The 14,378-nt window shown below is 35.0% G+C and overlaps 2 protein-coding genes across 2 annotated transcripts; one reads left to right on the plus strand and one right to left on the minus strand.

Moving 5' to 3' along the window:
- The first annotated feature begins 1,454 nt into the window (after positions 1-1,454).
- Positions 1,455-5,547, plus strand: LOTGIDRAFT_235205 (hypothetical protein). The gene is made up of 6 exons (XM_009064251.1): positions 1,455-1,637; positions 3,227-3,350; positions 3,582-4,892; positions 4,949-5,160; positions 5,220-5,417; positions 5,474-5,547. Exons 2-3 carry the CDS (start codon positions 3,239-3,241, stop codon positions 4,421-4,423), a joined length of 954 nt encoding a protein of 317 aa, XP_009062499.1. The 5' UTR covers positions 1,455-1,637; positions 3,227-3,238; the 3' UTR covers positions 4,424-4,892; positions 4,949-5,160; positions 5,220-5,417; positions 5,474-5,547.
- Positions 5,548-5,902: 355 nt separating this feature from the next.
- On the minus strand, positions 5,903-9,500 carry LOTGIDRAFT_128417 (hypothetical protein; the record flags this gene model as incomplete). The annotated part of the gene is made up of 7 exons (XM_009064252.1): positions 5,903-6,099; positions 6,384-6,489; positions 6,850-6,990; positions 7,275-7,573; positions 8,438-8,585; positions 8,796-8,944; positions 9,311-9,500. The coding sequence occupies 7 exons, from the start codon at positions 9,498-9,500 to the stop codon at positions 5,903-5,905; spliced, it is 1,230 nt and encodes a 409-aa protein (XP_009062500.1).
- Between the last annotated feature and the right edge of the window lie 4,878 nt (positions 9,501-14,378).

A 14,378-nucleotide genomic window follows, 5' to 3' on the forward strand; every position in this document is an offset into this window, starting at 1 on the left:
ATCCTAAATTATTGAAGAGGTGATTTTCCGCTAAAAGTTCCCCTGATTTTAAAACAAGGTGTGTAATGTGGTCGATGGTTCGATTTTTGTGATTGGGTGAGTGATTCAGGCGAAAGTGGCTATCTGTATAGTTGTCTAAATATTTACTTTACCAGCTGATAGAGCTCAATTTCAGTTATTTGTATAGTCATCTAACTATTTACTATACCAGCTGAGAGAGCTCAATTTCAGTTATCCGTAAAGCCGTCAAAATATTTACTTTACCAGCTGATAGAACTCAATTTCAGTTATCCGTAAAGCCGTCAAAATATTTACTTTACCAGCTGATAGAACTCAATTTCTGCTATCTGTATAGTTGCCTAAATATTTACTTTACCAGCGGATAGAGCTCAATTTCAGCTATCTGTATAGTGATCTAAATATTTACTTTACCAGCGGATAGAGCTCAATTTCAGCTATCTGTATAGTGATCTAAATATTTACTTTACCAGCTGATAGAGCTCAATTTCAGCTATCTGTATAGTTGCCTAAATATTTACTTTACCAGCTGATAGAGCACTATTTCAGCTATCTGTATAGTTGCCTAAATATTTACTTTGCCATCTGATAGAACTCAATTTCAGCTATCTGTATAGCCATCTAAATATTTACTTTACCGGCTGATAGAACTCAATTTCAGCTATCTGTATAGTCATCTAAATATTTACTATACCAGCTGATAGAACTCAATTTCAGCTATCTGTATAGTCATCTAAATATTTACTTTACCGGCTGATAGAACTCAATTTCAGTTATCTGTATAGTCATCTAAATTTTTACTTTACCAGCTGATAGAGCTCAACTTCAGCTATCTGTATAGTCATCTTAATATTTACTTTACCAGCTGATAGAGCTCAATTTCAGCTATCTGTATAGTCAGACTTGATTGTTCAGGGGGCAAATAATATATCCGGAGGGGCAATGAGGGAGTTGATATTGGTGGACGGCCAGTTTTTTTGCGATGGGGGCATTGGTGCGGGCCTGGAGGTATTCGCTGTTATCCCTCGCCATACTTGATTAAGAAGCTATTTTTAAACCAGTTCAGTGATTTGTCGGACACGAATTACCTACATGTTATGGTAAACTATTTATTTGAATGGACTATAAAATGAAATTGAAAGGACAACTACTCAACCGAAACGTATTTTATCTCGGTCCGTTGTTCATTTTCTGACAAATATAAAATCAGTTTGATTTTCTTCTATACATATTTACAAGATATACAAAAAGCAATTCCTTCAAGGAGTTGATGAAAAGCGATCTGTTCTGCCGTGGACATTTTACTATCCTAATAATCTCTACATTATTGAGCTAATGAAATACAACTAAAGTGTTGTTTCCTGTATGGCTATATTTATCAATGCGGCTAAATACCACGTGACTGATCAACAATAAAGCAGTTATTACCAATGAGAATCTCGACAACGGACCTATTATTTTGGGTGTTGTTGAAACCCTAAAATATTATATTCATCTTATTTCTTGCTATTTTTGTCAAGTCATCCTCCAATTCAAAGATGCGGTCGGGATTTTAACATTGGAATTATCCACGGTCGTTCATGTTCATATCACCGAAAGCCTGCAATCTTTACAACTAGGTAGGTAAGACTTTTGAATGTTTTTACTGTATCTCGACTGTGTGTGTTTTATTTTCATGTATTACAATTGATAATGATAGAAATCGATTTTGCTGTATATAAAGAATGCGATAAATTGTTATTTAAACGGGGTGAAGCAAGGCGACGTTATAAAGCCGTATCTGTTTATTATTTATACTAACAATATTCAGATATTATGCTGTACGACTAGCTCAAAAGTATCAAATGGATTATATTTTCTCGTTTAATTTCATCAGTTGATATTGTCAAACATTGGTATTCTATCGAAGATTGTCCATAAACATGCGATATTCATATATATTTATGTATAATTTATATAAATACATGTATGGTCATTTCTTCACTAGATATCTAGTGGATTAGGATATCCATACAGGCTGACCTGACGTCTCACAACGCCAGGAAGGTCGGTGTAGGCCATTTGGAACATATTTTAAAAAGAACATGATTTGAATGCAAACCGATCAAGATAACTGAAAATTGGTAGCCGATCGTACATAAGCTGAAATTTGATATATATGACTTGTAGAAAAATGACATGCGCATCTAAAGAACATTTCAAATACAAATCAGAAGAGTTCGCTTTATTTTCAGGTGAATTAAATTACAATTGATACCCTACATGTTATACATACTCGTTATTATTATACTACCTATATCTTAAATACACTGCTCTTGTTTATATTCTTAATTGTCCATTGTATAAATATATTGTATTATCTATACTAAGATTTGATTACAGGCTATTTAGTCGTGCCAATATAAAGGTGTAATAAAACAGGTAACCACGTTTGACAAGTAATAAACAGCTGTTGACCTTGTGTATATACCCTGTTATTACTGACCAATGAAATATGGGTCGCTGGAAGCGAACGTTAACTTGTCATCTACCTACCTACCTACCCATGAAATATAAGACTAACGGGATATTACTTTGTAACAACGATTGAACATGTTATACATACTAATGTTTTATTTTGACTATTTTCACAATATCAAGCTATTACGAAATTCGTCATATACCTTGACTGTAATAGTCACCTTTCTTGTATCTTCACAACGTCAAGCTAATATGAACTTAGTCTATACCTTGACTGCAAAAGTCATCTTTCTTGTATCTTCACAATGTCAAGCTAATACGAACTTCGTCTTATACCTTGAGTGCGATAGTCACCTGTATCACCGGTGTTTGTAAATGATTGACGCTAGTAAATACAGTCAATCAGAGGCCTCGCCAAAAAGTTTGTCATAATGTCTACAGTCTTTCTGTCGAGGGCTCTGATTAGTTATATTCGCTGGCGTATATACTATCAAATCAAATTGCTGCATTCCGTAGTACAAGAAAGGTGGCTATTTGAGTCAAGGTATAAGCCAAAGGTCGTAATACCCTGACATTGTGAAGATGACTATTGACAGACTTTGACTTCTATGGTCGGTGCATCTTCACAATGTTCAAGGTATAAGACGGAGTTCGTTATACCTCGACCATTGCTAGATGTAGGTTCAAGTCGAAGTCGAGTGACTTGCCCTGTTTTAAGCAACTTAAATATTGTGTCTGTTTATTTCAGAATTTGTTCAAGATGTCTACCAGCCACAGTCCTGTCCGTGTGGTGCTAATTTTTACCGCCTTTCTGTTTTTCCTGGTGGCCATTGTATTCAATGTTTTATCTTTCTATGGCGGACAAGAACTGGGTATGTTATTTTCTTCGAACCAAATTCCTGTCTGGTGCTGATCTAGCTATTCGGCTAGGGTGGATCTTAGCCAATACCCCATGTCTCTGCTGTATTTACCTCTCGGAGTCCCGAAATGATTCACACATTTTTGTGCCATGTGTTTGAAATTGTTCTAGTAAGTTTCAGACCATGTCTACGCCCACAACTCATGTCAATAACTTTGTAACCCAGGGTTTGTCTTCCTTTCAGGTATTTTTAGAGCAGATATGCTAGAAAATGCCACCATGGAATATTATACCGAAGTCGGACCTGCTAGTTGGACGTTTGGTTTGTGGGCATTGATATATGTTTGGCAGGCGTTATGGTTGGTGTATGCCTTGTCGACTGTTTGTAGAACCCGAGACGGTGAATACCTCTACACCATGGAGTTCATGTCCCCAGGAGTATTCCTCATGTTTATAATCAATTTATGTTTTAATGTGGCCTGGTTGATTATATGGGATCGTCGTTATGTCATTTTAGCTTTCATAATCATCGCTTTGTTACCATTTACTCTCTACGTCTCTCTTTACTTCTCTTTTTCACGTCTGTACAGAAATATCGACGTCATGTTCAAACGTCATATGGATACTGACGTCTGGTTAGTACGTCATCTGATGCAGAATGGTCTCTCGTGCTATGCCGCATGGGTTACTATAGCTACCATGGTGAGCCTGACGACATTGTTGACGTATTCGATCGGCGTTCCACAGTCGACGTCCTCGTCCATTGTTTTATGTGTTATTGCAGTAGAGGTTGTCATATGGTTTTTACTAGATGTGATTTTATTTGATAAATACACACGCTACGTCTACTCGCCATATATCGTACAAGCAGTAGCAGCCGCGGGAATAATGGCACAGAATTATGACCTGAACAAACGATTCCTAAATTCTATTTTTATGTTATGTTTAGTTGCCGTGGCAGGTGCTTTACTCATTGCTAAAATCTTCATTATTCTTATTCGCCATTTTGTAACTCCCAAATCAAAAGGTAGTAAAAGATATTATGTAGGCGACACTTTAAATACATCAATGGTCCGTATGTCATAAAGCCGGGACTGTCGTTTTATAGAAAATTAATCAGGGAAACTGTTTTTTACAACTGTCAAAAGAATCACCCTATAAATCAATTCCATGGAAAAGACAAAGACAAAATCTTAAAGCATATTAGAGTGTAGTGCTTGGCCCGCTACAGCAGTTTTTTGAGTATGTTCTGCTTTTGAACAGTTAATTACATTGAAAAGAAAAGTGCGGCATGGATTTAAAATAGATGTGAATGAGATAGAAAGATATAATTTATTCCAATTCTACAAGTGGATCTAAGAAAGAGACTTCTAGACAATTTCTAAGTTTAATGATTTCAGGAAAGCTTTTGATTGAGTGTGTGGTGATAGTCTAGTGGGTATTTTATATTTATAGACGTATTTAATATATAATTAAAAGATATTTCATTCACTTTATTAGTCTTTTTTAAGGATATTCCGTAAACTAAGTATTTCATTGCTTGTATTTACGCCATCTGTATAGTCATCTAAATATTTACTTTATCAGCTGATAGAACTCAATTTCAGCTATCTGTATAGTCATCTAAATATTTACTTTATCAGCTGATAGAACTCAATTTCAGCTATCTGTATAGTCATCTAAATATTTACTTTATCAGCTGATAGAACTCAATTTCAGCTATCTGTATAGTCATCTAAATATTATTCACTTTACCAGCTGATAGAGCTCAATTTCAGCTTTCTGTATAGTCATCTAAATATTTACTTTATCAGCTGATAGAACTCAATTTCAGCTATCTGTATAGTCATCTAAATATTATTCACTTTACCAGCTGATAGAGCTCAATTTCAGCTATCTGTATAGTCATCTAAATATTTACTATACCAGCTGATAGAACTCAATATCAGCCATCTGTATAGTCATCTAAATATTTACTTTATCAGCTGATAAAACTCAATTTCAGCTATCTGTATGGTCATCTAAATATTATTCACTTTACCAGCTGATAGAGCTCAATTTCAGCTATCTGTATAGTCATCTAAATATTTACTTTACCAGCTGATAGAGCTCAATTTCAGCTATCTGTATAGTTGCCTAAATATTTACTTTACCAGCTGATAGAGCTCAATTTCAGCTATCTGTATAGTCATATAAATATTTACTTTACCAGCTGATAGAACTCAATATCAGCTATCTGTGTAGTCATCTAAACATTTCTTTGGTGGTGCCCCTTTGGTGTTTCTAAGAAAAACTGAAATCGCACTGAACTAATCCTGTCGTTTAAAGCAGATTCTTACCAGTCTGGCTGTATATAAAGCTACACATTCGTCTGTTATATCATGTCTAGAAATATTCCAAAATTAAATTTTCAGGAATATCAACGAAGTACGCACCGAACTCACTACAATCTCAATACAACTTTGACAGAAATCTACAGAATATGAACACTGAACTGATCTTTCATACGTATGAACAAAGCACTATAATCCTTTCACAATATAAACCCGTAAAAGCAAAACAAATCTAAAGAATATTGGCTATGAACACTATTAGTAAAATAACCAGGAAACTGGCAGAGTTCAGACCGGAACCGGAAACAAACATTCCAACATTGCTCCATGTTCCGTTATTGTCAAGTGCTTCAACTCCAGTTATTAAACACATAATCTGATACAGATCGATATTCCTGATTGATGCTGATCTATAATTTACTGCAAAATCTGAAATATTGATAAATTTTTAATAATAACTGTTGATGATGACTTGATGATGATGGTTGGTAGTGGCGATGATGAATGACGACACAAGATGATGATGATGATGATGATGATGATGAGGCTAGAGAATGATGCTTACTGGCGCAAGATGATGATGCTTAATGGCAATGATGATGACGACTCTAGATGATGATGATGACAACGCTAGTTAATGATGGTGATGACGACACGAGATGAAGAAAATGGATGAAAGAGAGTCATTTATTACTATTATCAAATATACTTACTTGGTCCAGTGGCTATAAATATACCATGCATTTCTTTTAATTTTGGGTCGTAGCCATGTTCTCCTTTCATAATTCCCGTATCATAGTGATAAAACCCAAAATCAGGCTGAAATAAACACAACAAAAATAAAAAATATCTCTCCATAGAAAAGTTAGAAATGTTGCGTGTACATGGATTCTGAATCCCACAATATTCCAACATCAATTGATCAAATCTAAAACTTGTAGCAAACAGAATCCTGTGGTAATTGTTGGGAACTCGTTAATATAAACCACTTTGTCTGCCATAAAAAAAAAAAACGGGAGGGCGATGTAGGAAGCGGCGAATTCAGGAAGGAGTGAGTTGGAGAGGGGGCGATATAGGAAATGGGCGAAATGGGATTAATTTAGGGGCAAAATGGAAAGGTGCGATATGGGAAGACACCGTCCATCCATGTTGACATCACCTTGAAAAAAAATGCATTACCGTATCAATATACCACCCTATATCAGCTACCAGTAATAAAGGAGCAATCCTACTATTATTAGTATAATACCATTCTACGGGGATGTCCTCCTTTAAAAACACTCTCATATGACGATCATAATTCTTTAATAGTCGGTAAATCTGTTGAAGAAAATATATGAAAAAATTAATTCCCAAATTTTATAGTGCAGAGTTTCAATGCATTCGTGAAAACTACTAAGAACCTAATCCACTTTTCATCCAATCAGCATTGGCTAAATTTTCTTTTGAGTAGCTTACTTAATTACCAATTTCACATTCACGTGACATTTCGAGTGACAGCCAACTTCTTAATGATATTACTATAACTATGGAGTTTTCTCTTCAGAACACCGAAACGACTAGAACAGGTAGCAACGAGATGATTTTCTATCGAAACTACGTACCTCGTCTTCAAATCCATCTTTGGGCCAGATAGAAATTCTCGACCCATATCCATTGATGACGTGTTTAATATTTTCCATTGGTAATACTGACGTCACATTAATGACACGTGACAAAGAAACGTCTGTCATTCCATGGTCAGAAAATATCATAATGTTGACGTCATCAGTGGCGCCAAAATCTTCTAATTTCTGAGTCAGTCTTGAAAACTCTAGATCAACGTTCTTCAACCATTCTGTGACCTCGGGTGACTTTGGACCATATCTATGACCCAGATCATCGATTCCCTCGTGATATAACCCTGAAATATGTTACAAACAGTCATGTGAACAATTACTCTTACTCTATTACCTATAATTACTCTGACCCATTTATGGTGACCTAATAACCTTGTGACCCTATAACTTAAAGAACTATATACGTTCTGACAAAATTACCATATGACCTTATTACCTTGTGACCTATTTACGTTCTGACAAAATTACCATGTGACCTTATTACCTTGTGACCTATTTACGTTCTGACAGAATTACCTGGCTACCTAATTACTTTCTAACCAAATTACCTTGTGACCTAAATTACTTTCTAACCAAATAACCTTGTGACCTAATTACCTATGACCTTGTGACCGTGTGACCATTTTCTCAGAGCGATTGACCATGTGATCAACTACCAATAATCAACTTGTCTTGTGACCAAATTGTAATTACTCTGGCCAAACTGCCTTGTTATCTAATTAGCTACCTACCAACTTACCGTCATCTATTTGTTGTGACATATGACCTATTGACTTCTTGTGACCTATTTACCTTGTGACCTATTTACTGTAACTCAAAAAATCTGACTGTGACCAAATCTTCCGTGACCAATTTTTTGGACCAAATAACGACCATTACGTACCATAGTAAAATACGTATCAACCACCTGATAAAATACGTATTAACCACCTGATAAAATACGTATCAACCACCTGATAAAATACGTATCAACCGCCTGATAAAATACGTATCAACCGCCTGATAAAATACGTATCAACCGCCTGATAAAATACGTATCAACCACCTGATAAAATACGTATCAACCGCCTGATAAAATACGTATCAACCACCTGATAAAATACGTATCAACCGCCTGATAAAATACGTACCCACTATATCAGTTGTACCATTCAATAAAGCCTGTAAACCATCGTCTATATCATGTCTAAAATATTTTATTTTTTTAACTGTAGAGTAAGGTCGAAAGTGATTCGGTCGTTCATTCTGTATTTTAACATCACCCCCTACCCAGTTATACATAAACACACTCTTTCCCTAAAATAATAAAAAAATAACGCCATTATATTTGCAATTAACTGAAATTAATGGAGTTTCACGCCCTATTTTCTGTACTTGATTGGGCTAAGAAAGACAGGCAACGCTATGCAATGTGCAATGAGGGTAATCTCTCTTGAAAGAGACGACGGGACGGGTTGCATAGACCATAATATCAACCAAAACTGAGAAAATGAACAATTGACCAACCTGTTTCTTGGCAGTTATCCAGAAAGGCTCAGCTTCGTTAAACCAGAAACTTTTATCATCTTCGCTACCAGAATCTGGTGGATAAGTCTTCCCAGTTTCTACATCATACATATCATTATCGACAAACCCATGGTCTTGAGCGTGTAGACCTACAACAAAATAGAACAAGTCAAAGTAATGAGTAGAAGCTATCTGGGGTTACTTTTATCACCAGTGTGGAATTTACCTTGAGAAACAACCGACAGAAGATGAGATGTCAGAAATGGGGCCTTATCTGTTGTAACATATATAAATCGATATATGGCTCTGTGTAAAAGAAACTCGTAGTTACATCTTTTGTAAATGAATTTGAAAAGAGGTTTAAACAACGGGGTATGGTCTACCTAGATTATTAGGAACCTCGGTGTGTTATATATAACAGGGAATGTAGGGAGGGGGCAGTTTTGTAGGGCTGAAAAACCTCCTTACTTTTAAATCATGAAACCCACAAAGAATTTTGTTCGGAATTGGCTCACCTGTCATAAGAGAATAATGATTAGGATACGACACTGACGGGAATTCAGGGATCAACGATTCCACATGTACTCCTCTCTCCATAATCCCCTTTAATCCGGGCAGATTCACATAATCCGGGTCGAGATAATCCCAACGTACACCATCCAGTAAAAACAGAATCAATTTCTTCCCGTTCACATCTTCGCCCATCAAGAGACATAGTAATAATATCACCAGATTCCTCATCTTTGCTCTGTGAAGATGTTTTTGGTTTGTCCAATTTGATAGTTTGATAGTTTGATAACGTTCTTTTTTGTCCAATGCAGTAACCGTAACTTCACAAAGAAGATAAGGCCTAGTACAGATCGCCAATCCACGTCAGCCCACCACAACAACTGAGGATGGCTGCAGTATCCAAAACTTCGCAAGTCAGATTGATCATCCAACCAAGTTACTGACTATATATATGGTTGAAATATCCGAAACTTCACAACCACTGACTATAGGTCGAGTATCCGAAACTTCACAAGTCAGATAGATGAGATGGCTCAATCAATTCAGACAATAAATTAAACGAAATTACTGACTATGGGTTGAGTATCCAAAACTTGTTTTTCAAGTTAAGATCAGCTGTTCAGTTCGGCTTACTCTAAATATAGATTATATATTATGTATATAGTCTACCGATTGTTCTGTTATCTTTTTGGATGATTTAACTTGTTGAGTAGAATTTCATGTTTTAGATCTATCTGTTACATTCATACACTTCTTGTTTCTCAACTCATAAATCTCTTCAGACTTCATCGAACATCCATGTAACACTTAGAGTTAAACCACTATACTGGAATTATTCTGTAATTTCTGAAGAAATTGATCGGATAATGACGTCACTATCGTTCATATCATTAAACCTGCGTGTCCCTGATACACTTATGTATAGTTCTAAAAAAAATCCGTATTCCAACCTTGTCGAATGTGTTTTATGCTATTCTTGGGGTGAATTGAAATGCCTACTGGATGTCCAAACAAAAAATACCACATCCGAAAAACATATAGAGCAAAACAGCAATTTACTGCAGGTTGAAAGCGTTAGGTTAACCAATGTTCACTACAGTGTGAATATACAGTAGACATATTATTGGTATCCCACTAACAAAATTATTCTCGGTTCCACATCATTGTTTGAAGGTGGGGATATTGATTAAAACTTGAGAAAACGAATAACCACTGACATTATTTCTGTTATTTTCATCTATTTTACCACAAGCAATGTTACAATTTGTGGATTTTTAAAATTTCCTAACCTTTAACTTATACGTTGTTTTTTTTTATAATCTTGACCAGTGCTTTTATGAGACTATGTTCTCATCACCATCTAACACTACCTTGATGACGTGACGTAAATATACCACAGTATAGTGTTAACCATATGAAGAAGTTATCTTAATCTATCTTTAGAGAACACCCAAAAAACATCAAGAACAAAACATTAATTCACTTCAAGATGACTAAAGACTCCAATCGAGTTAAGATGTTGGATCTTTACCTTAAAATGAATATTTGACACTAAACCATCAGATTCAAAACACGACACGAATTTATCTCAACTAATATTGAGATAAAAAGTCTTTAAGCAAACACTCGATAATTTCAATATTTCGTCTGTCGGTGAAAATCTGTTGATTTTAGACAGGGTTATAAAGATAATGAAGCGATTTGTTGACTCGAGACGATAAGAATTCAAACATCACGACTGTATCGTGCTTAATCTCAGAAAATATCCAATAATCTTAGAAAATACTGGAATGGTTCCATAGGGATCACAGTCTTATGGAGACGATTCCAAACAAAGATGGGTAGATTTAGGAGAGTGGGGGTGGGGAGGTTAGGCCTTAGTCTTTTCCAAGAAATAGCCTTGAACAGCTCTTAGAAATATTCAATAGGCTTAGAAATACTGGAATGGTTCCATTGCGATCACAGTCTTATTGAGACGATTCCAAACAAGAATGGGGGGGGGGGGGGGGGGGGGGGTCCTGTGTTAGTCTTTTCCAAGATGCAAGAAGTATATATGCGCACTGCTCACCTCCGAGAAATATTGGTATCACCAAACCACCTTATTTAAAGATAATGTTAATAATGAACGATTGTATCTAGCTTGAACATTTCAATATGCCTGTCATTGTTTTTAGATATCTTTTCGATATTACTTACATCATCTCGTAACATTCAGAAAGTTGAAATTCGCTTTGTCAGGGAAAAAAATGTATTGGGTGTCGAAATGACTCCCTCACACTTACCCATAACCACAGGTCGTGTATACCCCCTTTCCTGTCTGAGAATCTAATTCCATTAACTCTAATGATACTTGGGGAATATCTGGTATTAGCTGAAAGTCAATATTTAGACGGTTAGACCAGTATACATCATATCACTTACTGGATAATAAAAACTAAACTTGAAAACTAGCCAATAACCGATAGCCTGGGCCTCAATATCTTAACTAAGACAGTTCTAGTCATCTGATTGGTCAATCACTAACATAGATTTCAAAATATGCCCTTTTGCAGATGACAGGCGTAAAATTTAAGTTTCTTGATTTGAACGGACAGCTGAATTTGAACTTAGAACAGTTCTATCAGCTGGTAAAGTTAATATTTAGATAAAATTATTCCTTTAAGTTCTATCAGCTGGTAAAGTTAATATTTAGATAAAATTATCCCTTTAAGTTCTATCAGCTGGTAAAGTTAATATTTAGATAAAATTATCCCTTTAAGTTCTATCAGCTGGTAAAGTTAATATTTAGATAAAATTATTCCTTTAAGTTCTATCAGCTGGTAAAGTTAATATTTAGATAAAATTATCCCTTTAAGTTCTATCAGCTGGTAAAGTTAATATTTAGATAAAATTATCCCTTTAAGTTCTATCAGCTGGTAAAGTTAATATCTAGATAAAATTATTCCTTTAAGTTCTATCAGCTGGTAAAGTTAATATCTAGATGAATTTATCCCTTTAAGTTCTATCAGACATATTCTCGTGACTATTAAATTCTTTCAGCTGGTAAATTAAGTAATCAGTCTATATACCCTTAAGTTTATGAACTGGTAAAGCAAATAATTAGACATCCATTTAAGTCCGGGTATTTCAACCTAGTAATTTGGGGAAAAAAAATAAAAGGGGCAGGGGCTTGAGATGCTTTGTAGTGTAGCATAAATTTTTTGGACAATTCTAATGTAAATCGTTCTATTCAGTCAGGCTATATTCTCAGACATGAAATGATTAAATGGAAAACTTTTTACAATGTAAGAAAATAGTAAGATTATAGGGGGTCAGGGGGAATTGCAATTGATCAAGGACCCTGAAAAGGGTACTAGAAAGAAAAAAGGTAGAAAACCCCTGCTTAAAGTTCTATCGGAGGTAATGCAACTAATTAGACAACCAAATATCATCAGTTAATTAAACGGCTGTATCCCTTTAAATAGACCAGCAGGAGACAGACCAGGGTAATAAAGAAATGAAATTCTAGAGAAATAATTAGTTGATATTTCATTAGACTAATGGTTTGAATGGTATTAGAAACGTGACCAGGGTTGATATCGACCGCTATGAATAATACAGACCACAAATAATAGACCAGGTGCCCAGAGACGTGAAGGGTCACTCTAGCTTTAAAACTGGCCAATCCCGATCCTTATACTTGTATATCACTTTTCTCCACTGGACATTCTCTTCGCAAAAAAAAAGGACGTCTGCTGGGCATGCCAGATTGGAGGTAACAGGAGATACCCTCTCTTATAGAAGTACTGACCTAGGTCACAGTGGTACGGAGGTCAAAGAAGGGTGCTTAATAACTAAGCTAGATAACTTGTCAGATATCAACTGGGAACTATAACCAAAGTGATCAGTACACAGCTAAATGCTATAAATGACTATTGCCATACGATTCTAGTTGTTGAATGTGTCCACCAGACAAAAATAACTGATGCAAGAAAATTGAGCTAGATCAGCTGAAGAGCCTAGAATGTTAGTGTATTTTGAATGACCAAAGCCAGATATTTTCTGTGGTGGAAAACATCTCCCAGCCCAAAGTGATCCCAACCTCTTCAATGGCCTATACGTTAGCTTATGAGTAAAATAATGAAATGTTTTGTAGTTTGTCTGTCGATCAATGCCGGATATATTCTGTGGTGGAAACTCCTTGTCAGACGTCTTCAAGTGATCCTCTTGAATGAAGACGGTTGGTTTATTTTATGAGCTAACCAAATGAAACCCTTTATAAAATATAGCAAAAGATCTGAATTAGGCTTATCATTTTAACAGAATGAAAGACTGGGAAGAGACATGAATAACCAGCTCATATGTCCATTATTGGTACGGGTCTTATACGATAATGATTCAGAGTGAAAAAGAATAATAATCTGTTTTTTTATCTTCAGCAGAAAGGAATTTAACAAAGAAAGATTTTATAATAATATATTATTGAAATTTTATACAGATAATAAATTCACTGTCAGTAAACCATATAAAATAATACAGTTTCACACAATTCTACAGTTATTCTTCGAAAATATCATTTCACAATGTCATCTGTTATTAACCAAAAAACACAAGAAAAATAACTGTTCTTATGTATTTAGAAAAGATATACTTAACACAAATGTGACCTATATGCAGAAAAAAATGATAGTGAAAACAGCTCTTGAAGAATGAAATTTGTTTAAATCATCTTCTATGAGATTTTCCACTTGAATAATAAAGTTGATTAAAGAGGAAAAATTATTCACAAAATAATAAATGCACAGACTAACACTCACTCGGGCTAATAGAATTACAAAGAATACTGTTTTTTAAATTATTCCATATTTCATAAATTTTGGAAAAAGCCCATTTCAAAGGTGTAAAATATAGCACTATTTTTAAGAAAAAGATCAAAAATATAAAACAACAGTTACTTTACAAAAAACAGACATGTTTAAAATTACTTTACACTTTACAATCATATTTTTATCTGTAGACACTTTGTGCAGTTTTTTTCATCACCCAAAATAAAATTTTGAGTCCACAACAAAGTACAGTAACCTTTTTAAATGC

Source organism: Lottia gigantea (assembly GCF_000327385.1).
Source record: "Lottia gigantea unplaced genomic scaffold LOTGIsca_61, whole genome shotgun sequence".
Lineage (NCBI taxonomy): Eukaryota > Metazoa > Mollusca > Gastropoda > Lottiidae > Lottia > Lottia gigantea.